This window comes from Cyprinus carpio, chromosome B21, assembly GCF_018340385.1.
Source record: "Cyprinus carpio isolate SPL01 chromosome B21, ASM1834038v1, whole genome shotgun sequence".
NCBI lineage: Eukaryota > Metazoa > Chordata > Actinopteri > Cypriniformes > Cyprinidae > Cyprinus > Cyprinus carpio.
In genome coordinates, this window is record NC_056617.1 from 7,896,768 (window position 1) to 7,923,433 (window position 26,666).

Consider the following 26,666-nt stretch of genomic DNA (forward strand, 5'->3'; position numbering starts at 1 on the left):
GCAAATAAGCAAAAAACTACAGAAAACTTCTGAAGCAGAGTAATTGTAATATTGCAAAAGTTCTCCTATATGACTGGGACAGATCCCAGTTGTGACCCTACATTATGTGACTCTGTTTTTGTATTTTGTGAGCACTGGGAGTGTTAAACTAGGCGGAAAGCGTAAAATACAACCAGACGTGAACCCACTCTCAAATATCTAAATCAGAAATGAGTTTCAGCTGCAGTAAATGCAACAGATATAAACTGGTTTCTGTCTGTTGAATGTGTGATACAGTTTAGAATGTTTCTGAAAAGTAATAACAAACCAAAACATCATCATTTTCTGTGTTTGCCCCCATATAAGTTTAACTTGCTCCTGACCTACAATTAATCAAAGCACCCCTCACTGAGCTTAGCACAATTACTTTTCCAATTATTAATTGTCTGCGGGGAGCTTTAAATGTATACTGATGAAAACATAATGAAGCATTTATGTGATTATCAATTTATACGCCTGGATCGTTCTGCAGGCAAACGCTGGGAAATCTTCTTAGGGAACTGAAAGACTAAAAAAGTATTTGCTATATAACCATAAAAATATTGCTTCTGTTAAGCAATGCATGTTTGTTGGGACATGCATTTTTACTGCAGCTACTGTGATTAAAATTGATGATTAAAATATGAACTGTTATTTCATAGGAATTGCATAATGCAAATAAAATCACACGCTTATGTTTATATATCAGGAGTGATTTATGACTGACTGTGCCTTTCTCACACAAACTGATGTATGTAACTTATCAATGTCCTCCGAAACATCGTAGAGCTGTGAGTCTTTGGAATACAAAGTGAGTACTGCAAAAGCTCATAGCCCACAGACATGAGCCCAGACACTTCATCTAACCGTGTCCTTTAGCCTGTCATTCCCACTGTATGCAATAATCAGCCCCATCGTATTAAGTTAGGGCTCACACACTGCCCAGGCTTTATTGGAATCCGTTGTTTTGTGCATAAACCTCGGCTTACAGAGGAGGACCTTGTAAAACCCTGATCATCGGGTGGGTCACCTTGCTGTTTTTATTCCTCTTCACAATCTCACCGCCTCTGTGTTATCCTATCCTGTCTTTTTATGTCTTCTATTCTTGAACTCTCTATCCATATTTTTTCATTTTTTATAACAGTTATTCCTGTTATGAAGGTCATATTCGTGTCTCTAACATATATCTTGAAGGGATAGTTCACTCAGAAATTAAAGTTTTGTCCTCATTTCTCGATTTGGTTGCTATCATTTTGGTTACCAGATATTTAAAACATTTCTCAAAATATCTCCTTTTATGTTCCAGAGAAGAAATAAAGTCATATAGGTTTTGGATATATATGAGGTCAAGTAATTGATGACAATTCTTATTTTATAAAAATAAAAACTCTATTTTTTGTTTATATTGATGGATGTATGTGTGTGTGCATATGTATATTTTATTATTATTTGGTGTAGTATTATTGAATATGTTTTGAATATTTGTTTATTTTTTCCTTGTAATTTGATCTTACAATTACTTTCTGCATTAATTCAATATTAGTTATACGTATAAAGCTAAGCAGAAAAGTATTTTGTGTACTTTGGGGTAAACTATTCTATTTAAAGGGGTGCTATTATGCTTTTTCACTTTTTCAGCTTTAGTTAGTCTTTAATGTTGCTGTTTGAGCATAAAAAAGATCTGCAAAGATACAAAGCTCAAAGTCCACTTCAAAAAGAAGATATTTTATTCAACAGAAATCACTTTTCAGAAACTACAAACAACGACTCGCTTGGACTACAACGCATCTTTTCCGGGATTTGTGATATCACAAATACCGATGAATGGGACGAGACCTGGTTGGGCTGCACTAGAGAAGGCAACAGGTGTTATTGGATGTCGGAGACACGCTAGCTTTCCCAAGGCAGACGAACTGTGGTTACAATCATCCAGGTTTAAATCGTGCTCTAATTGATTTGATTTTGACGCAATATTTACACTGAAGCTGGCAGGCGGCTATGGTAAGGGGCATGACATTTCCTGAACCAGGCGCCAAATGCAGCCAATCACAACCCACACTGGCCCAGCTAACCAACCATATCACATTCCGTATTTCAGAAGGCAAACAAATATGGACAAACAATAATGTACAGTATGTGGAAAATAATAATACACCAAATACACAAAAAATGTTATTTTTTAGCAATGTCATATGACCCCTTTAACTAACAAAAACAGTTCACTATTGACTTTGTCCTCCTGAAAGTAACATAATTTTTGATTCAAAAGCAACAGCAAAATGATAGAAATCAGTATGATATCATTTTAAAAGATGGTTAAATGTCAAAGTACTGTAACATATTCTCAATCTGTAACTGCCAATGATTTACTTTAATCAAGTTAATTAATAATAAGTTTAAGTACCTGATCTTGATCAAAACATGTCTGAAAGTGTGGTGGTATATGTTTTTATAGAAATATGTTCTTATATTACACAAACATATTCATTTTCTAAAAGTCGCAGTTCAAAAGGCACTGCACAAGAGATCTACCCTTCTATTATTTCCTGTTCTCTCATATATATTACAAAACAGCTCTACACAAGACTCATACACACACACACACACACACACGCACAGTGATTGTAAGAATGTTAAGTGCATGTGTCCATTCTGAATACAGATCACCTTGGATACCATATGCCCGGGGGATCAAAGCCTCTTGGCAGCGTCTACCTGACACTTTCTTTACCCAGACCAAGACGATAATTTACAGCGATACCACCTTCCTCTTTCATCCCATTCTTATCCATCTCTTGCCCTTCCTGTGTCTTTCGGTTCTTCTGTTCTCCTCATTATGTCCGCAAACGTCCTCTTTCTTTCTAGCCACAGTACAGGAACAGGTGTGTGATTGCCTGGCTAGAGTCAGAGCCACAATCCCCCTGTTCCCATATCAACCAATAATGACATGTGACCAAATATGAAATGACCTGTGATTCTGAGTCCTTTTCTCTTGTGATTAGTCTGGCTAAGGTAAGTTCTTAAGGTTATCAAAGCAATGCAAATACTTGAGTCTGATCTATTATGCAGCTTAATCACTCACTATGGCTCATTTGCATAACAACAAAATATCCTCACTATGGAGGACAAAAGAGAGGCTCTTTGAACATAAATAGACCTGCAAAAAAGATCCTGGAGGCATTTGATTAGGCTGCATTCCTGTTATTCCGTAGCTTTTGAACTCTGTAACTTTTAAAAAATGAATATATCTTTCATGCATTATAGAGAAGTGTTCAAAAAGTATACAATACTTTCAGAAATATGTTCTGGTCAAGCTCTGGCACTTACAAAGAGTCTTGGGATGAGTGAGCAAAAAGACACTTTTTGTAATGTCTATAATTAACGTATGAACTGTAACTAATTATCTTCATTTAGAGGCTCAGCAAATAAGTTTAAGTAATTTAATTACACTTCAATCGAGTATTTTATATTAAAATGTTTAATTATTAATATAATGCATTAATATTGTTCTGTCCAGGCTGGACTATTGCAATGCTCTCATGGCAGGTCTTCCAGCCAGTTCTATCAAACCTTTACAATTAATCAAGAACACGACAGCAAGATTAATTTTTAATGAGCCGAAAAGAATACACGTCACACCTCTATTTATCAGTTTGCACTGGCTACCAATAGCTGCTCGCATAAAATTCAAGGCATTGATGTTTGCCTACAAAACCACCACTGACTGCACGCCCGAATCCTTAAATTCATTACTTCAGACTTATGTGCCCTCTAGAAGCTTGCGTTCTGCAAGTGAAAGTCGTTTTATTGTGCCATCCCAAAGAGGCACAAAATCACTTTCATAGACTTTTACATTAAATGTTCCTCCCTGGTGGAATGACCTGCCAAACTCAGTCCAAGCAGCTGAGCCCTTAACCATCTTCAAGAATTGGCTAAAAACACATTACTTCCATCTTTATTTGACCCTCTAACCTAGCTTGCTCTATTCTTTTTCTATTCTATCTGTTTTCTTTTTATTTATTATATAATAAAAACAACAACCTTGCTACATGTACTGCATTAAGCTAACTGAGACTTGTTATAGCACTTGCACAACATTGCTCTTTTGTTGATTTTGATTGCATTTGTAAGTCGCTTTGGATAAAAGCATCTGCTAAATGACTAAATGTGAATGTAACATTAATTTGTTTACATTTAAATTTAATTTGGAATCATCTGACAGCTCTAATTAAGATAAATGTACCGCATAGTGCAAAGGACCATTATAGGTTCTTGTTAGCAACTCTATAATGACAATAAATAGGGTACAACTATCCTAAATGGTCTAGAGCACACCAGGATTTGCAGAGCGCTCTTCAAAAGTCACCTTAACTATCTTGCTCACTCTTTTAATGCTGCTGAAACCAAACTGTGAAGAACATTTTGTTCAAATATAGAAACACGTTACTCACCTTTGTTGATGCTGATGCTCCCTGGTCCAGAGAGAGGCTATGAGAGAGAGGTAAACATGGAGAAATCAATACCATATACATGCTCTACAACCTCCTCAAACATCCACAAATAGACACAGAATCATACAGAGACACTGACACACTGCCATGTATGAAAGTGATCTAGTTTCTGGTTCTAGGTTTAGGCATTTGATCAGGTCTAGATGCTTTCCTCAGGTCTAAGGCAAAATTATGGTCCATTGCTTTGGACTACCAATGTTTTGGTAAAATACAATCCCATTTAATAGTTTGAGGTTATAATTTTTTTTTCTTTTTTAGAAATGAATTAATTGTTTTATTCAGGAAGAAGCATTAAAGGCATTACAATGATTCAAAACATTACATTGACAATAAAACTTTGAAACATTTCTATTTGAAATGCTGTTCTTTTGAATGTTCTATTAATCAAAGAAATGTATTACAGTTTCCACAAAAATATTAAGCCGCACAACTTTTTTCAACACTGACAATAATAAAAAATGTTTCTTAAGCACCAAATAAGCATACTAGAATGATTTCTGTAAGATGTAGTTGAATACTCCAAAGATTGGAGTAATGGCTGCTAAATAAATTAAAATATATTTTTTATGTTTTAAAATACATCAAAACAGAAAAGAGTTATTTAGATGTGTTTTTACTGGATTTTTTCAAATAAATGCAGCCTCGGTGAGCATACAAGAATTCATTCAAAACCTGTTTAATTCTCATATATTCCTATATATTATATTATATTACATTATCACAGCTGAATAGCCAATTGCTGCATTCTCTGCTCAAAAACATTTGTATAATGATTACTAAACTGTATAACTGAAGATCTTGACAACAGCTTTCCAACATAGCTGTGCTTCACGTCGTTTTGCAGTCTTATCAAGAATAGCTATTTATCAAATTGTCAAACTGGTCAGTAACAATGATAGGAACAAACACTTCCCTGTGCCAGTTCTGTCCTTGGCTTTGACTTGAGCTTGTACCCCAGATCACCACAAGCTTGATAATCAGCTTTTTTTTTTTATAAAATGCCACCTTGCATTTTCCCCCTGGCATGACAGCAGAGCACTTGGCTCACCTCATCAGCTAACCTCCATTAAAGAGAAGGTCCAGAGAACTGGCACAAGACACCCCTGAGCTGCTTTATGATCCCGTAATGTGCTCACAGGTTCATATTGCACACACTCACAGGTTCATATTGCACACACTCACAGGTTCATATTGCACACACTCACAGGTTCATATTCTCCAAAAACAGGCCGTGAAAGACCAGAAGTGTCTGGAATAATCCCATGAACAGACTCCTTAATTTACAGTCCTCCAAGTGCGAGCGGCCCAGGGGTTTGGAAAGAAGCTGATATTCAGAATTAAATAATTATATCGCAGCTATTGTATAATCTGCTCTTTAAACAGTAAATTAAACTAAGCCTGAAAGCTTCACCTCAGTCCTAATTAAATTACTGTGTCTGGACTGTACAGTACATTTTTATTTTATTAAACAAGAACATTAAGTCGCAGCACCAAGGCATAACTTGGGCTGTATTTAAGAACAAATTAACAAATCAGCATACTATTTATGTTAGGTGAAGCATTAGTATTGCTTAATGTGCAGTAGAAGGTGATAGAATTTTAGAAAATACTAGAAATGTATAATAGGCATAAGTTTACTTAAAATATGCATGGTACTGATATTTTTGTGTTTAATTACTTCATCCCTCCTGGATGTTGGACACCAACAAAACTGTCAGTAAATGATATGGCAAGAGCTGGTTAATCTAGTTGGATATTAATTGGATATTCATTTTTTTTTGTACTGCACTAGTTCACTCAAAAATGAAAATTTGCTGAAAATGTATTCATCTGTAGGTCATCCAAGATGTAGAGGAGTTTGTTTGTTCATCTGAAAAGGTTTGGAGAAATGTAGCATTACATCGTTTGCTCACTAAATAATCCTCTGCAGTGAATGGGTGCCGTCAGAATGAGAGACCAAAAAGCTGATAAAACCATCACAATAATCCACAAGTAATCCTGTCCAGCAATTAACATCTCCAAACCATTACTTCTGGCCAAAAAAAAAAAAAAAAAAAAAAAAAGAAAGAGTTGTCTATCCAAAGTATTTATCTTATCAAATCAGGAGAGAAGCACTTCCTACAAGCAAAAACAGTTCTAAATAAATATATTGGTGGATTTTGATGTGGGAGACCAACAGGGATGGACTTTTCACTGGAAGACACATTATTACCGATTATGGACTCTATTTTGGCCAGAAGTTAAGTTTAAAGATAAAACACCAAAATGGTGCAGTTGTTTCTTACAAATATGCAGCTTTCAGTACACAAAATGTTAATTGATGGATATCATTTGTTTTGGTGATGGCACCCATTCACTGCAGTGAAGCAAGAGTGAAGGTGAGCAAGTGATATAATGCTAAAATTCTCTAAATCTGTTCTGATGAAAAAACAACAACTTATCAACATCTTGAATTGCCTGAGTGTAAGCAATGCACTCTTGCAACATGTATATTCAGAAACACTGATTCATCCAGGAACGAAACCAGTTACTAGCTTTCCCATCTATGCACATGACTCCTTTATCTCTCTCACTTTCCTTGTTTCCTCACATTCCCATCACCGCGTCACTCACCCCGTGACACTGCTGCTGGCCGAGCTGTCTGTAATCTGCGAGCTTGTGATCCACTTTGTCTCGCCCACTACGGTGCGTGCATGCGGCAGTCGCCCGACATCCTTCACCGTCATCATCAGGTGGTGTGAAGACTTCAGCACTCGTACGGCCTCATCGTGTGGGATGCCGAGGAAACTCCGGCCATTAACCTCCAGGATCTGATCACCGACCTGTGGAGATGATGGAGCAGAGAGAGGAGAAGGTGGGTGGGCTGGTGATGGCAGAGCAGGGCAGGAGGTAAAGGGGGGTTGTGATGAGGCCGGAGACGGGACAGTCTGGAAATCCAGAGGTCGAACACAGTAGAGTGGTGTGGTCAGGTTACATTTGTGGAACAGCAGAGAAGAAAGTCAAAATTATGCTGACTTACTGAAAGGAACGCATCCATAGACAAACACATTTTAAATATTCATGCCCACCTTATAAATAGAATTTAAAAAGAGCACAAGTAAAATACACTATGAAGGAATTGCACAAAATATGCATCCTCCAAAATAATAGCTGATTCTGATAATAGCTGATTCCATTTAGTTTTGTTCTTGTTAATTAAAACTATTATAAAAATTTTTTTTCATTGACTGAAATAAAGCTAAAATATTATTTGATAGATGATGATTTATTCTAAAGCAATATTCTCATAAGTCTTCTATCAGCTGTGACATATAAATCTGCAGGTTTTTTATATTTTATCCAAGGGCATTTTATTTTTCCTATAGAGGGCATTTTCCCACTAATCTAATTAATACTTTAATTTTAAATTCTTACATTTGATCTATAAATTCAGTTATAATAATGTGATACTGATACTTTTCAATGAAATTAAAACCCCGGTAGGTGCCTAAAATGTAAGTGCCCTAATATTATTGTATTTGCTTATTGAACTGTTTATAGAACTATTAAACCGTATATTAAACAGTCATAATGGTGAAAACATTGTGTGATTTTGTCTAACTACCTCTTTTAAATATAAAAACTTTCCATTTTGTATTTTTACCTCAGTATGCTGGGTTTGATTTCTCCTGGAGAGGCTGCGTGAGCCTCGCCTCAGCAGCGCAACCTTATACAGCACTGTCAATAGATACATTATATACAGTAGCTATATCCACTATTTGCCACTTACTCTAAATTTAATAAAATCAGAATAATACTTGCATTTTGGTGTTTACATAGTTATTTTTGGTTATTGATGTTTTAATCATGTTACTTGTCTGGTGTTAATGAAGGGTTAATGTTGAACCTTGGCTACTGCAAACCTGGCCAAACATCATGGTCCTTGCAAAGGCCCCTTCCTAAAATATAAAGTAGCCAAATATTTTTCATGTCAAATAAATGAAAAAACAAATAAATAAATAATTAATATGAAAAAAGGCAATATTTGGCTTCAACAAAAATATCTGATTTATAAAGGACAGAACAATATCAGCAAAAAATAAAAAAAATGATATCATAATCTTATGATATACTGTACCAGCCTTTAGAGAGCAGAATGAAAAATTAAATGGTAACAATGTAAATATATTTTTTTAAAACACTGCATGAAACATTTTCTCAACTTAATCTCAACATATTAACATTATAATATACTATTCTTAAAAAACACATTTTTCTCTCAAATTACATTAAATTTAAATACATCTACTGCATGGTTTTCCTTGCCTTTAACCTGCAAACTGTATAAAAAAGAAAAAGAACATTTTGCCTCATTTCAGTCAACCACATGCCACTGAAAAAGATTCAGTTTAGATGGCAAAGCATGTAGTCCTGCTTTTACTGTAAATGTAATATGTCTTAAGTCAATCGCTTCATTTCTCAGTATTGGATGAGAAACTGAAGAGATGCCAAAAAAGAGACATGCTGTAGCTTTAGTGCTACAAACATGGTACATTTCTTCTGGATGGTTCTGACAGTCTCCTCATCTCATCCATTCATCCTCCCACTCGTTGATCTGCTCTTTATCTTTTCCCCATGCTCCTTCTGCTTGTCACTCATTTATCTCAGTCATTGTTTCTTCTTTTGTCAGTTCGGCTCTGAGTAAAATATTTCTATTTTGAAGCTCTTACTCTGGGATTAACTCGTCACAAAAGCAAACTGGCTCCATTTCCCTTTATCTTGCTCTTGTTCTGTTTTCATCACTATCTCTCAGTTTCATCCCAGTTCTCTTTATGGATCAATACCGGCCTGCCCCTCTGCCCGCCCAAAGACGCTTGAGGGTAATTAAAGAGGCTTTCCAGTAATCATGATATTAATAAATTATGGTGTTGATCAATTTGGACGCAATACAGCTTTGTTTTCCCAAAGAACACAAGAGAGGTATTTGAAATCGATGCAGCAGATACAAGCTCTTGCTATCCCTAGCGAAACAGCCGATCATTAGCTCAGGTTTATCTCCTGCCATTTCTTTTCAGTGTATCACTCCAGAGTGTTCAAACGCTGTGAGACAACAGATACGCTTATTACAGGAAACACATCAAACCATGGAGGAATGTGAGAGAGAAACTCTTAAAAAGATTTTAAAGGAATAGATCACCAAAAAAAATTAAGTCATTCTAAACCTCTATGACTTCAAAACAGTCGAAAAGAGAAATTCTCAAAAATGTCCATGCTGCTTTATAAATAATAATAAAAAGTAATAAATGGCTATAAAACTTTTTTTCTGTAAAAGTCAAAACAAGAAATTCTCAAAAATGTCCATGCTGCTTTTTAAAAAAAAAAAAAAAAAAAAGGTGTTATAATTGGCTATAAAATGGCAAAAGACCTGAAATATAGTGCACTAGTACTATGGACCATTGTTTTTAACTAAACCTAAACTAAAAACTATTAAAAACTGTTGCCAGTTATTGAAATAAAGTTGAAATTAAATTAAATATAAATATCAGGAAAAAAAAGAGAGAAAGCTTAGAAATGCTGGCTGGCCAACTAACTCAAATAAATGAGTTAAAGTTGAAGTACTAAAACTATTGAAGCCCTAAAAAAAAAAAAACTCTAATAAAAATCAAATAAAGAATGAAAAATACTAAATAGCTATACCTGTATAAGATATAAATATATAAAATATATAAAATATAATATAAAAATAGAAATATATAGCTATAATTATTTTTTTTAATTAATAAAAATAGCAAAAGCACCTAAACCTCAAACAAAAGTTAAATTGAAAAATATACTAAAATAACAAGTTAAAAAAAGTTATTGCATGATGAAGAACTGTAATCTAGATGTAACCCAAGTTGTTTGATAGACTTAGCACCTAAAAAGCAAAGTTTGGAAACAAACAAATAAAAATAAAAAAAGAAAGAAAATAAACATGAAATGCTATTTATTTAAATGTAAATCAAAAAGACCAAGAAATATGAAATCTGATTTGTAAGAGAGGAATATATATAACTGTGTGTGTGTAAATATTTACAGTATATATATATATATATGTAAAGCCACAGGCCATCATTTAATCTCCTCTGAACTCCTCTACATCATCTGTCCTGACCTCTCATGACTTGGAATCATGTGAGGAGTATAATCATGACAGGATGAAGATGAATAATCCTCATGTTAACATTGCAGTTCAGCCCTTCTCTCTCTCTCTCTCTCTCTCTCTCTCTCTCTCTCTCTTCTTTTCTTTCACATCACTCCATTTTTTTCCCTTTAACTGCATTTTGCACTCCCTGCATTCATTTTCAATGAGCAACGTCGATTTTTAACAACACGAGAGACAACTGAATGCAAATAAGCAGCGCCGTGATGCTGTGACCGCCAATGGGAGTACAGACAGTCGGCTAAAAAGTTGAGTAGTCGACAAGAAGCCAACAGCGAAGACTGGGAGGCCTCCAGAGATATCACTTCTGTCAGTGCAAAGGCCCTTGAGAGTGAATGAGGAAAATGCTTGGCATTTGGAAGAACGCCTGCCCCAACCACGGCATCCCTGACATTTCTCTCTTTCCTGATGGAGGAGGAAGAAAATGATGGAAGAGAAGACGGATGAGAAATGGGCTTGGCTGCTTGTTTTTCCCAAATGGCTCCAATATCCAGACAGCAATCAGAAACCGTGGCTAATGCACACAGCAATCATGCTTTGTTACAAATCCAGGTCTATGAGAAGAATAACATCTGCTCTACTGTTACATCAAACGTCAGAGCATAGTGCATCACTCGTTCTTCATTTAGCAAAGTAGTTTAGAGGTTGCAGCTGTAAGCCAAATACAAGACTATAAATTTTTATCTTTACACACTCACTTTGTCACCTGCAAGGTTGCTGTTGTGCATTTAAGTTTGTTATTATAATACTAGTTTCAAAGGAACTTTAAATTGCTTTAGATAGACGTGGAGAAAACTATTCTGATAGCATTCCCATTCATCTCAATGGCAGTTGTTTTGTTTCTCTAAATAAAACTTGCAAATATTATATATATATATATATATATATAATATTTGCAAGCTTTATTTAGAGAAACAAAACAACTGCCATTGAGATGAAGATTATAATTGAGATTATACTGTATAAATAATATAGTGTTTTACATGTGAATTTGATGATTGTTGTTGAAAATATCAAAATATCGTAATTTTACTACCTATTTTTTATTTTTTTTTAGCAAATAATTTTTTATTGTTTCAAAAGTAATCTTTTTCTTACAACCCAACATTCCCTACACAACAAATTGCACTATATATATATATATATATATAATATATATATATATATATATATATATATATATATATATATATATATATATATATAGTAGGGTTGTAAGAAAAAGATTACTTTTTGAAACTATAAAAAATTATTTGCTAAAAAAAAAAATAGGCAGTAAAATTATGATATTTTGATATTTTCAACAACAATCATCAAATTCACATGTGAAACACTATATTATTTATATAATCTCTCTTTATATTATATTCTTTATATTCCAAGCTTTGGCAATATTGTACTTTTTACAGTTATGCCAAAAAAGCTATTTTTAATTTTTATAAAAAATGTATGTATGTATGTATGTATGTATGTATGTGTGTGTGTATATATATATACACACACACACACACACACACACACACACACACACACACACACACATATATATATAAAGTGACAGCTTTATTTTCTCTATAGTTTTTCAACCACAGTTGAAGTTTAGTTTTCTTTTATTATTTAGAACATAAGGTTAAAAAACATTTTTTATACATATATATATTTTTTTACTTATATTCTTGTAGTATTCAGTTATAAGTATGTTCGCTTGGATAAGAGATTTTATCATTTTGTCCTTTCAGTCTGTCTTGTCATCATTCTTTAATACTGGTTTAAATCATTGTTTCTGTCCATCTTACTCTCCGTCTTTCTTTCTACCATTCTCTAATGAACGGTCATGCTCTGAATACGGACAAAGTGGTGCTTACCCCATCCCTTCATTCATTTATCATTGTACTTAATGGCTGTTTAAGACGTATGGCTACACCAAGAGTACTTTAAGTTTGAGTATTACTAACTCACAGTGACAGGAGCAGCCATACAGACAGGCCCACCCAGAGTCCAGACTCTTCTTCCATGAAACTACCGTATTTGTCAATCACACAGAGGCGTGACCATTTCAAAATAGATTACAAATGTGCAAAAGTAGTCACGTTCACAGTCTAAAAGGCTTTTATTAGTCTGGAGGGATTTTTCTTATGATGAACAGCCTCCTCCTCTGAAAGGCTGCCTATGGGTATCTGTCTGTGGATATGGCTATATGCTTTCTGGTTAAGGTAGGAAAACATCAAACTGAAAATGTCCCTAAATATCACAGTGAAAGTGTACGATTCCCCTAAGCAAAAGTTTCCACAGCAAATGACTTTCTTCTCAACTCCTCAAGGACCAAAGTGAAGTGGCTTTATGTGACGCAGGGTGGACAGCTGACTAGAGAGGGAACTGGCACTCAATATGACTGATAAGGATCATAACAGCTTTAAAAAGTATGAGCTATAAAATATTATTGAGGTGAAAAGCACGCTGGGCAAAGGTGAAGGGACATCTGACTGCAGATCACAGACATTCAAGCAATTCTGTGTGTCATTTGCAAGTACAAGAAAGCACTACTTTATAGGAGTCTCCAAGGTTTTGTGATTTTTTAAAAGGAATCTGACAGGGCAATCACATGATTTTCACTTAAAGATCAGCTAAAATAAAATAAAATAAAATGTACAGTTTAAAAATGCAGGTGGATTTCTTTTGAGAAAAAAAGGAAAAATAAATGAAATAAAATTAACGTTAGAGTTTAAAAATTCAACTTAACAGGAAGGGAATGGTGGATTTCTTCTTTTGAAAATAAAATAAAATACAAAGTAAAAAATAAACTAAAATAAAATTTAGTCGGGAAATCATGTATTTCTTCTTCTAAAAATAAACTAAAATCAACTTATAAAATTAAATAAAGTAAACAGAGAGAGAGAGAGATAAATAGGCAGAGATACTGTAGAAAGTTTAACAGGTCCAATTTACTGAATAAAAAAGACTTCAAAGAAACTGTGTCTGAACCTTAGGCCTCAGGTTGACAATATCAGCTAATGGAGCAGCTGAGTTTCACTAAAAACTCAGTTACTGAATGAAGCCCTAAAAAGCCTTTATACTTTTATGGGTTTTAGTAATTTGACCGTTACAAACTACAACACCACTCCCAATAAGTGTCTTACCATCCTGCAGCCAAGAAGTGCCTTAATTGTATTGCTCATTATCCATTTAGTACAGTTATAGAGGAGCAGCCCAAAGTGAGACTGCAATAAAGCAAGCACAGACAGCAAGACATATGCATACAAATAAAAGAATAACACCGCAGAAAAGCATTTCCAAGATAGGAGGAAGACGAAAACAGAAACAGAGGCTGAGGCTTGAGTGAATGCACACTGATTAACTCCAGCTCTTCAGGGGTTAGTAGGGGTTTTGTGCTCTTTAACACTGAAGCTGAGAGACTTCTCAGTGTGCAAGCACCTTATTCCATCCAATTAAAACTCTATGAGCTGCATCCACCTCGAAGACCTCTTACATTTTACACCTCTGGTTCATCCTCCTAAACCCCAGGGTTGGAGATAAAGATAATGGCAGGGAGTGAGATAAGACAACAGATATTGTTTGCAAACAAGTGCTGGTGTTGCCTGAGGAAGAAAGTGCTACTGCGGTCATAATCATTTCAGAGATAGGACTAAATTCATCCATCACTACTGTCCTGAGTGTGATAAACACATTCCACTGTGGCAGCGTGGAATAAAGAAAGATATTCCAAAGAAAGTTGGAGCCCCAACAACATTGGACCCCACTGACTTATATTGTTCTGTATTCAAAGTCATTTTTTCACAAAGTCTTATTTTGCGTTTCACAGAAGAAAGAAATGAATGCAGGTTTGGACATTTTTCAGTAGTTTTTTTTTAAAATGCAACAAGCTACTTCTTCCAGTATCTCAAAATATATGGCTGTTGTTAATGTCAGACTGTATTGTAAACACAGCTTTACAGTCAAGTGAGCTGAAGCATTAATCAAACATACTCTCCTAGACTATTCTCTTACTGTACATAAGGGTGTATGATTCATTTCAGTGAATCAGTTTATATTGACATGCAAATGATTCATTTTATAACTTTATATTGTTAACTATTACGTTAAATGCTGCTGAGCATTACTTTGTTTTGTAAAATATAGGATGTCTCTAGAAGAAGATATTTTGAAGAATGTTGGTAATCAAACAGAATAGCCATTGACTTCTACAATATTTTTTCCCATACTATGGAAGTCAATGGTTACGGCTAGCTTTTCAAAATATCTTATTTTGTGTTCAACGGCTGAAGGAAATTGATACAGGTGTGCAACAATTTGAAGGCGAGTAAATTATGACAGAATTGTCATCACTTGCAAATTATGGAACAATTCAAATTGGGACCTTTCAATGAACTGAATCAAAAGATCAGAGTCTTTCGGAAGAATCAAATCTGGAATATTTATAATAATAAATTCTATCTATTCTATCTGACGTTTATACTAATATACAGTAAAATGAAAATTCTATCATTAATTACACTCACGTCATTTCAAATCCATAAGACCTTCATTAATCTTCAAAACACAAATTAAGATATTTTTGATGAAATCCGAGAGCTTTATAACCCTGCATAGACAGCAATTTACCAGAAAGGTAAAAGACTGACACGGAAGAGAAGAAATTGTTGAATAAAGTCATAATTTTTGTTTTCTTTGTGCACAAAAAGTATTTTCGTAGCTTCATAAAATTACGGTTGTACCACTGATGTTACATGGACTATTTTAGCAATGTCCTTACTACCTTTCTAGGCCTTGAACATGTCAGTTGCGTTGCTTTCTATGGAGGGTCAGAAAGCTCTCAGATTTAATCAAACATATCTAAATTTGTGTTCTGAAGATGAACGAAGGCTGTTTGTAACGACATGAGGGTGAGCAATTAATGACAGAATTTTAATTTTTTGGTGAATTATCCCTTTAAACCCTGCATGCATAACAAAGCATTATAACATCAAAATCTGTCTCTACGACTCATACTGGCAGTCACTTTGTGATTTCCGATTTGAAAGTCTCCAAGTTAGAAATTCTGGCTTTCTCAATTGAATGGAACACAGCATTAATATTTATGAAGTCCGTTAATTCCAAGATGGATCACTTCTGCTTTGAACAAAAAGGGATTTGTTGCCAATACCAATTCATGCCTCTTTTCACACAGCTTAGTATATATGGGGCTGCACAAATCGAAGGCAACCTCTCTACAGACCCCTTGGCCTTACATCCATCTCAAGGGATCTGTTAGAAAATAGATGTTTCATCCACCTGGGTTCACTGATCTGTCCATTTGTGTTTTTCTGCTTGTGTGTTATATTGGGGTGTGGGGTCAGGGGTTCATCTGCTGCTAACACTCTAATAACACAATCACTCTGAGTGCCGGGCTATTTGGATGAAATCTATATTTTTTCACTCTGGAGTGGTGGTTCACAATCATTGAGGCTTACCTGCTCATTTTTACAAAGACAGTTCATAGCGACCATGACAGTCAAGCTACAAAAAGGACAAAAATATACTATAACAGTAGAATACATTGCACACACATCGCTATAATTTTTCACGTTGATATATTAGCTGTCTAGAGATACTTTCAAAGAAAGAAATAAAGATTTTTTTTTTTTTCAAAAGTTTGGGGACAGCTTTTAATGTTTTTGAAAGAAGTCTCAAAAAGTAAAACTGAAATATTATTACAAATTTAAGTAACTGTTTACTATTTTAATATATTTTAAAATTTAATTTATTCCTTTGATGGCAAAGCTGAATTTACTCTGTTATACCAGTCTTCAGTGTCACATGATCTTTCAGAAATCATTCTAATAAGCTGTTCTGGTGCTCAAGAAACATTTTTATTTGTTGAAAACAGTTTTGTACTGTAGCTAGTTTTGTGATCAATTTCAGGATTATTTAAAAAATAGAAAGCTCAAAAGGACAGCATTTGTTTTAGAATGAAATATTTTGTAACATTTTACAGTAAACATCTTTTCTGCTACAATTTACCAAAATGTGTCAGATACATAAAATAATTAAATTTCTTTCAAAATAAATAAAATACTGACCCCAAACGTCTAAAGGTTAATGTACAGTAGTATATGTTATATTTCATACAGTATATGCGCCATGATAAATGCGTGTGAATTTGCTTTCATGTTTATGGAATCCCACAGCAGCAATGAGGCATTGTAAACACAGCTTCCTGCCAAACCACTGCCCAGAAATCCATCTCACATCTCTCTTCTGAACAGACATATGGCCTGAAGATAAAACATCCAGCACTCTCTCCAACTCTCTCTCTCTTCATGAGTATATCTGGATCGCCCTCCTTTTAAACGGCCATCTCCTCTCAATCCCATCATGAATCTAAAGGCTGGGCACAAAGCGAACTGCCAGCTTAAAAAGAGCTTAAAACTTTCCCTGACACCACATAATAATGATATTCACCTCAAATTGTGGTGAAAAATCTAACAATGGAATAAACGCAGGATGTCTGGGCATATTATTCAACAGAAGAATAGCTAGAGGAAAAAATCACAGGCACTTCACAGTGGACTCCAATACTTCTTTCTCCTTCTTTCATGCACAAACACACTTGAGGGAAGCGCTAAAATCAAAGCGGTCAGAGGTAAACCACCTGGACTCTTTGGACAGAGTATACAAACATGTTTTATCAGTCAACAAATCAGCAGATCTGTGGGATGCCTGTTAGACAGTGGGCAAAGAACAGTGTATTTTGGTAGAGACTTTGCATTGACTTCTTTTGTTTTTACACTGAGATAATGATTATTAGATATTCTAAGCCCTAACCACACCCAACCAACACAAAAACCTTTTTGCATTTTCATGAAGACATCATGAAGTCTGTTTACTAAGCTTTTTTCCTCACAGAACACATTGGCTGCTGCTCACAGTGTAGGCAAAACCTGATACAAAAGACTGAAAGTAACAAAGAAAACCTTAAATATCTGGAAAGAGAAAATTAAAATTAACATGTCAAAGAGCTGTGGAACAATTAATGCAAGAAATGAGAGAGAAAGACAGACTAAGGAGTGTGAAATACTCTCAACAGTGGGACAGTTAGAGACACCGGTAAAACAAATGAAGCAAAAATCAATAAAAATAGATCAAATGAAAGGATGTGGGTGAAACAGGCATAAACTGTACCTTTAGTCCTCCACACTCTGCTGCAGAGCCTCTGTCCACACCTGTGATGTAGATACCCAGAGAGTACTCAGCCCCTCCGCGGATCATGAGACCCAGAGAACGGCCGTCATCCAGAACCAAATTTACCTGCGAAGAGGAAGAGATTGTCTGATTAAAAGCTAAATCAAATAAACAAGTTACACATTAAAAAATGCATTTCAAATCATGGGTGACTACGTTTTATTATTAAAGAAGTTAACACTATTATTTAGCAAAGAAATGACATTAAAAAAGGTGTCATTTACTTCAGATTACAAAAGATTTCTATAAAAATGTATCATGGATTCAACAAAAATATCAAGCAGCACAATGTTTTTTTAATAGGGCTGGGTTTTGACACAAATTTCACGATTCGATTCTCATCCACAAGCTTGCGATTCAATTCGATGCGATTTCAATTATTTTGGATATATATCAGGTACAGTACATCCCAAATTTTCTCAAGGAAAATATCTCTCAACAAATGCTATAAAATAAAGCCTACAAGAATACTGCAATACAATGGACAGAATTTGAAATCTGAGACTTTGCTTCATATTAAAGGTACCAAAGCACAATGCTTATTGCGATATAGCCTATTAGATAGGAAGTGCCCTTCAACGTTCCGTCCATTAACTGAAAACAGGCTAGACTAATCGATTCTTGGGATTTAAGAATCAATATCGTTCCGTAAAAATGCTAATCGATTAATATCGAGATATCTATATTTTTTTTTACACAGCCTTATTTTTTTTACATTAAAAATAATAAGAAATGTTTCTTTAGTTACAAATCAGCATATTAGAACGATTTCTTAAGGATCGTGTGGCACTGAGGATTGTTGAAAATTCAGCTTTGCCATCACAGGAATAAATTACATTCTAAAACAGGCTATATTAAAATAGAAATCAGTTATTTTAATATTGTAACAATTTTAATACAGTTTTTACTGTATTTTGGATCAAATAAATGCAGCCTTGGCGAGCATAAGTGACTTACAAACTTTTTAACAGTAGTGTATCTTGTTTCATGTTTTAAAATAGTGTTTGTGCTCAAATAATTTCACATAAATTCACTTGGAATTACATTTTATCTGATGCATTAGCAATCAGACATTTTAAAGAGTGGCTTAAGCATCCAAATACTTCACACAAACTGCTCTACAAACACAAACACACTGAAATGTAGCACTGACATTACGGCGACAAGGAAATTAAAATACTTCCACAATGTGTTGTTCACCTCTCAAATATAGAGCAGCCATTACTGTGCCTTGCAACTATAATTCTCGACTCTAACAACCTATGCGCCGTAGCAAACGACAGTTCTGCTGAACCAGCAGAAGGACTCATGTGACTCCCACGACCTCTTCAATGCACAGCACACAAAAGCAACAATAGTGCTGTGATTAGAATGCATCATAGAATCCCCGCAGAGCCAATCAGACGGGGTCACCAGAGCACTCTGGGAGATCAATGCGGCAGTGCGCCGTCTCGTCCAAAACCAGCACCCACCAAAAGCATCTGTCACCCACTAGAACGCTGCTTAAAGGTTAGTACTAGCCATCCCTGAAAGGTCAAGGTGGTGTAGGGCTAGAGCCATACTCTGTTTTGTGTGTGTCATTGTTCATAATGCCACACATTTATAAATGTCTCTCTCATGAATGCCTTCTTATATTTATTTTTGATTCTTCTTTCAAAGCGTGCTAAAGGCTAAACAGACTTCGGCTTTCAAATGAGCTTTCTACGCAACTTTCGTTTCGGTACCGAGGAATTTGTTAGAATTACCCTGCAAATTGCTTCACCATGTTGTGAGACTGAACAAGAGGGTAGTAAATCAGGGCGGACCGAGGCAGATTTCTGCTGCGCTGTGCAGTACTGATGAAGTCGGCGCGCTCGCTTCCAACGGCTGCAGGGCCTGAGAAAGAGCGTGCGCTCTTCCAATGGCCTTGGCAGATTTACACCTGGATGAATAGCTCATAAAACTCTCCCCCTATAACCACATTTAACAAATTCTGGCACACAGGTGAGAACAGAAGAAATTACGGAGGGGTGAGTAATAGTGCTAGGGCAAATTTGAGGAGCAGACAGAAAAAGTGTAGCAGTTTCTGTAAAAAATAAGTTGTATAATGTAATATTAATTGTTTTCAACATTGATATTAATAAAACTCGGGTAACAAGTTGGAGGGAGATAAAATCCATGGAATTAGAGAAAAAAAAAATGTTGTGCCTTTTGATGCCAGAATCAGAATGCAAATAATTTTTATAGAATACTGTCTTCAAAGAGAATGACAAGTTGTTTTTCCTTATCAGAATTTTGAAATATAAACTCAAATTGACCTTTTTTAAATTCTTTTATTCCATGGCCCCATAGAATGCTACTTGAAAACCATCATTTTCAGCCACCAGATAGGCTCCGCCCACAAAAAAGGTCATCACTGTTTGCAATATTTCACAATATTATAGTTTTACTGCATTTTTAATCAAATAAATGCAGCCTAAGTAAACACAAGAGACTTCTGAATTAAAACAGTAGTTTATCTTTGTGCTGATTTATTTATTTAAAAAAAAAAAGCATGACATTCAGACATTTTGATGTGTGGCTTAAGCATCCAAATACTTCACACAGGCTGCTTTACACACACAAACACACACAGACCTCTGTGTGTTTAACCACTTCTGGCACAGAATACAAAAAATAGAGAGGTAAGGAACAGTGCTATTTGGGAAGTGGATGGAAAAAGGTTCTCACATTTAAAAGGAGCCAAAATGGAAAATGTACAGTGATTGATTGCTTAATTTGTCCGACTAACAGTGTGCGCTCACAGTTCCTTAGGCAAATAAAAATTCATAACAGAGCACCTGCGTACAACTGCAGACGTCTTAGTTTTGTTCAGGTCTGATGGAGACTGAGTAACTGTGGTACAGACTCTTGTATTTGCTGTTTCATACATATTCAATAATTTGCTGATAAAAGACACCTAGCCCAAAACACTAATCCACCGGTTTGGATTTGCTCCTAATAGTGGGTATTGTTCTAAATGGAAATGCATCGCCGTCAAGGGTTTATCAGCCGAGTACACATTGTGTATGTTTACCAGAAAGACTTCTGTAAAATGCAAATCAAACACACACACTAATTCACACACATCGCTACTGTTTTTTTAACTAATCAAATGAACTGAGCACAAAAAGCTTATCAGAAGTAAACGAAAAAATCACAAGTAAACCAAATCAGGCTTAGTTTTAAAGAGCTACTGCCCATAAGCTAGGGGAGATGATCAAAGATAGTTTAGCCCAGAGATGTGCATGTGTGACAGCGGATAAATGATGACTTATAGAAAAGGGCAGCGGTCCATTGGCACTTCGACAGCACTGAGGTTGTCATCAGCTGGCACAAATAAGATAAAGAGCTTTGGTTTAAGGAAATAATAGCATAGACGACTTTCATGAAAGACAAGGCAAATTCTTCATCCGCACCTCTCTTACGCACCAGTGGAAACTCATTTCCACACTCAACCTACGGTATACAGGAGCACTTAAAATGACATCCATTTATTGAAGCTGGTGAGCTGTAAACAACGCAGTTTTAACATTGAGTGTTTAAAGACTCTTGCACATGCAAATTATCAGAAGTTCTCTATCTACAGTTTACTGTATCTCAATAATTATGTAGTTGTCTCCCACTTGGAGCGAATGGAGGGTTATTCATCTGTTTTGTTCATTATTTTCTAGGGACAAAACTGCTTTATGAACATGCTTTATGAAGAAACTATTTTAGGAAAACTCTGTTATATGTTGCTTTGGCGCAATTTTCACAAGCAATTGGTAAATTCTCAAAACTCTACTAATATCACAACAGATCATCAAAAGTGCACTTTTTTTCAAATATTTCAGCATATTTTCAATTGTGTTAGTACAATACACACAATCACAAAATATCCTTTTCATTACACCAAATAAGTATTTCATCTATACTATAAATGTTTCATTCATAGTAGCTGCTTTTCATAAAGCTAATACTATCAAACTTTTCATTAGCATAACTTCTCATTCAGTTTAATACATTTGTCTATTATTTATATAGATATTTAATTTCTATAGAACGTGATTGCAATTTAGGGATAACCAAATGCACTGAATTATTTTTATACTTAAAGTGATTTATCTAAGATGAGTGTGTGTGGTTCTGGTAAACCCTTTTTTATGGGGACAAAATGTCCCCGCAAAGATGGCAATATCTGAAATCATTGTCCTTTTTTGGGTCCAATGAGAAAAAAAATATATAATTTCATTAGGGTAGGTTCAGGAGTAGGGTTAGTGTAGGGCAAGACATTATAAAACCCATTATTCCTATGGAATGTCACCATAATGATAGGAAAACCTGTGTGTGTGTGTGTGTGTGTGTGTGTGTGTGTGTGTGTGTGTGTGTGTGTGTGTGTGTGTGTGTGTGTGTGTGTGTGTGTGTGTGTGTGTGTGTTTACTTGCTGTAACCATATTTTGGGGACAAATACTTTTACAAATTACATTATTGATTTTATGTGAGATATGCAAGTTAGGTAATGTAAGTGTATTTTCTAACATGACAGTTATTGCTTGTATTACTGTAATTATTTCAGCAACAAAGGTGATTTGAAACATGAATCTTGTATTGTTTGCTCTTGAATGAACTGATTGTTAAAAGTACTAAATTGACAGATCATACTGTTATGTTTTGATGATTAATTAAAATGTTCTCAATACATATCAAATTACCTTGTGTTTTGAAACAATGATTATGTGGAATGAAAATATACACAACTACAATGAAATCATGAGATCAGGTTTTGAAAGAATGACTAGTGGTGTAACAAGTGTGATCAGTTTAAAGTTTTGTACTAAGAGTTTTGAAAATGTACACCTTACTTGAAAATAGTACTAAACCAATTAAAGAAAAAACTGTAATAGACAAATAAAATACTATTCCAGAGTTTGGGGTCTGTAAGATTATTATTTTTTAAAATAAATAAATGCTTTTATTCATCAAGGATACATTAAAATAATCAAAAGTAAAAGTAAAGTAAATGTCTGTTATATTTTCATAGACAAATACACTACTATTGACAAGTTTGGGGCCAGTAATTTTTTAAAAGAAATATATACTTCTATTTATTTTTTCCCAAATTACGTCTTATTTTTTTCCAAAATCAGTTTTTCCATTTTTATTTTATTTTTTTTCTAGACCCTCTAGTGTTTTCTAGGGTTAAATTAAATTGTATTATTCAAAAAGCATGTCTAATTAATAGAAAGTTTAACAAATATTAAATTTTTAAGGCCCTATAAAAACTTTTTTCTCAAATTTAGTTTTATTTTTTACCAAATTCTGTGTTTTCCATTAATTTTCTGGATTCTTCTGTTTTTTTTTTTTCATAAATAATGTGTTGAGTATTAGCATTATATCTTTGTAAATAATTTTTCTGGCAAATATTCCTTAAAAGTAATGTTTTAATAATAAATTTATTATTATTATTAGTAGTAGTACTATCATTACATTAAGTAATATAACCTAGTTCTGTCACAGTTTCTTCAAGTTAAACCAAACTTTTATTTTGATGGTTTGATGTGAAGACCCTTACAGTACTCTGTTAATATGATATGATGATAGTTTTCAAAAGAAATAGGAAAATGATCATGAAGTGACTTTCAGGGCAACTCTGGAGATTATGTACATGTGTTCATGTACTCATATATTGAGGCAGCAGAGGCTGAAATGTCATGCACGCTTAAGTATGTGTGTAGTAAACAAAAACATGCGTCTCCGTTATTCATTCATATAGAGACACGCAGAACATGAGGGATTTGTATTTAAATTGTATTTTGCCGCTTAATGTTCACAGACACTAGTCCATTCCACGATTTGATTTAAGTGTACTGACCTACTTTTGATTCATTAATCTAAAATTTGGCAAATTCCATGACATTCTGTGTGAAAAATTATTTTAATATTTCGGATTGTGGAAATCATAGGAGCGTAATATTACTGTTTTTGCTCTATTTATAATCAAATACATGCAGCTTTGGTGTGCATAAGAGACTTCTTTCAAAAACATCTTATCAACCGAGTATTTAAATGGAATTTGGTCATATCCTTTTTACATATGCATCATTTACAGTAAACACATTAAACTAGCTGCTATAATTTAATTCAAGTATACATTTAGATGTAAACTTTCACCTTCTTCTCATCACCGTCCTGCAAAAGCTGCATGTGGCTGCGGCCCTGACTGTTGGACCTGCGCAGGGTTGCGCTGCGATGCTCCGCCAGCAGGTCAGGGGGTGGGGACACACTGCGCCCCTGTGGATCCACCCAGGTGTAGACATGATTTGTGACATAACCGCCCGGGATCCGTCCCACAGAACGCACTGACATGGAGAGCTTTTTGCTGCCCTTCAGCACCTGTTAAAGAGAGACACAGTGCCATACAATCAGTCTAGCGTGTCTGCTAAGTGATAAAAGGCAGAGACAGTTGGGAATGTCAAGACATTCATGCGAAAATGCTAACATTTCCACTCCATAAGATAAAAAGCTCCATCAACACACATGCCTTACACAAACAAAGTAGCACACAGACTCAACAAAGCTACCGGGAAACTGAAGATCAGCTCAGACTCAAGCTATAAGCCACAATTTAAAACAGTTAAACACAAACTAAATTCATTAAAGCTATTTAAAGAGGCAATATTAAAAAAAATAATAATAATAATAATAATAATAAATAGCAAAATAAATAGAGAAAATACTTAAATAAATAGATTAAATAAAAGGATAAAAAATAAATAAGCAGATAAACATAACTAATTTAAAATGTAAAAAAATACATATTTTGAAGCTAAATTCTGAAGCTATTTACGTAGGTAATATCTTTAATTTTTTTATCAATAAATAGATAAATAAATAGATAAAATAATTAAACAGAAAAAAAAATAAAAAGTCACAAATAAATAAATAAAAAGATAAAAACAAATTACTTAACATGTAACATTTTTATAAATAGACAAATACAATTAAATAAAAATATAATTATATCAATAAAATTAAATAAACATAAATTAATAAATAATTTAAAATATTTCACATACATTTAAAAATAAATGGTAAATTGGCCCAAATCAAACAATGAAAATCTTTAAGATTTTTAAAACTTGTGGCCAGATTTACTAACAGCTTGCGCCAGCACAAATCGTTTTTGGCATAAAAATAGTATGGATTTAATAAAGACGCGCAGTGATGAATTAGCGCTGAAAAATAACTGACAGTTATTTTTGTGCCTGACCTTATTGAATATGTATTTGTAAGAGTTTCCCTTTCAGATGCAAAATTTAAGGGAGGAGAGTATATTAAAATGAATCATGCAATGCGATTTACATTTGTGTGGTGTTCTTTAGTGAGTGCATTGTCAGTAAATCACACGCAGAATTTTCCCCTCTCATCTGCGCTTTTATGGAATTGCGCTCTTACGCTAATTTGCCCTGTTAAGTAAATCTGGCCCATATTTTTAAGCATATTTTTATTCATCCCAGTATATTAAATCTTTTGATTGAGTTTACCAATAACATTCAAATAGGGTTCAGATTCACTTAATAATATACATTAATACAACTCTAAGCACCCTAATTAATCAAAAACATAGCAATAACTATGAGAATTAAATATTCATAAAATGAGGTGTAGACAATTCTGTGCAAGAATTTAAATGAACTAGTGAATCAATTTAGAAACAGTTTGCTTACATGAATTATTTGAACAAACCAATTCAATAAAACAGATCAGTTTTCACAAAGCTACACATTGCTACTGGTTAGAAATAGGCCTAGCTATGTTATTTTGAAAAGAGCTGAACTACTGAAAGATAAAGTTAAGTTAGCTGCATTGCTCCAACACTTCTAAAACACATGGTCAGATCTGTGCTCAGAGACATACAATACAGAGGAACATGGAAGTCCCTGTGGTGTTTGCCTCATTGGTCTCTGATGGCCTGCTATGCTCACTATCACTCCACAGATCAAGGGTAGTACTACTGGCACTGCAGGACGCCACAAATTCAGCTGAGTGTGAAATGACACTGTTCTCTCTTCTACAACACACACACATAAACAGATACACTAAGCTGCCATTAAACACACACCTCCCAATGCAACCCCAGAACGAATTATTGGCTTGAATTCTCCAAGGTGGCTCCACTGCATCTACTTCCTATGCATCTCAGACTTCCTCACAATGCACTTCAGAAACGTTTAGGGAGTTTGTGTCTGCAGGCGTGCTCTATTGCGTATCTCTGACCCAGTTCTGCTAAATGTTTATTGAGTTATTTAAGTGGAAAAATACAGTGGTCCAGATTTGAAGTGTAACAAAATAAAACTGCTAATTCATTAGTCACTCCTTCCATTCAAAATAAACACCAATGGTGCTTTGTTAATCCCCAAAAATGTTTTAAAGCCCAAAGTTTGGATTTATTTAGTAGTTAATCTGGTCCCCATTTGCTTTAGTTTCTTGCCTGGGACGGGATTTGCCTGGGTTTGTTTAAGCGGGAGACAAGTTGTTTTTTGGCGATAGAGGAATGCAGAGAAAAGACAAATAAAATGCAGACACATCGGAATGAACAGAGAAAAAAGAGAAAGGGAAAAGATGAAAGACATAATACAAATTTTTTTAAAAAGATAGTTCACCCAAAAATAACATTCTGATGTTTTCGCACCCTTATATAGTTCCAAACATGTTTA

The 26,666-nt window shown here is 34.5% G+C and overlaps 1 protein-coding gene across 3 annotated transcripts in view; it reads right to left on the reverse strand.

Annotated features, from left to right (window-relative positions):
- Positions 1-26,666, reverse strand: part of whrna (whirlin a) — an 83,249-nt gene that overhangs the window by 20,209 nt on the left and 36,374 nt on the right. For all 3 annotated transcript variants that reach the window (XM_042747893.1, XM_042747891.1, XM_042747892.1), the window contains exons 3-6: positions 24,121-24,342; positions 17,890-18,015; positions 7,143-7,351; positions 4,470-4,506 (exon numbers count right to left, since the gene is read on the reverse strand). In XM_042747893.1, the coding sequence (XP_042603827.1) occupies positions 4,470-4,506; positions 7,143-7,351; positions 17,890-18,015; positions 24,121-24,342 (594 nt within the window). The remainder of the gene's footprint in view (positions 1-4,469; positions 4,507-7,142; positions 7,352-17,889; positions 18,016-24,120; positions 24,343-26,666) is intronic.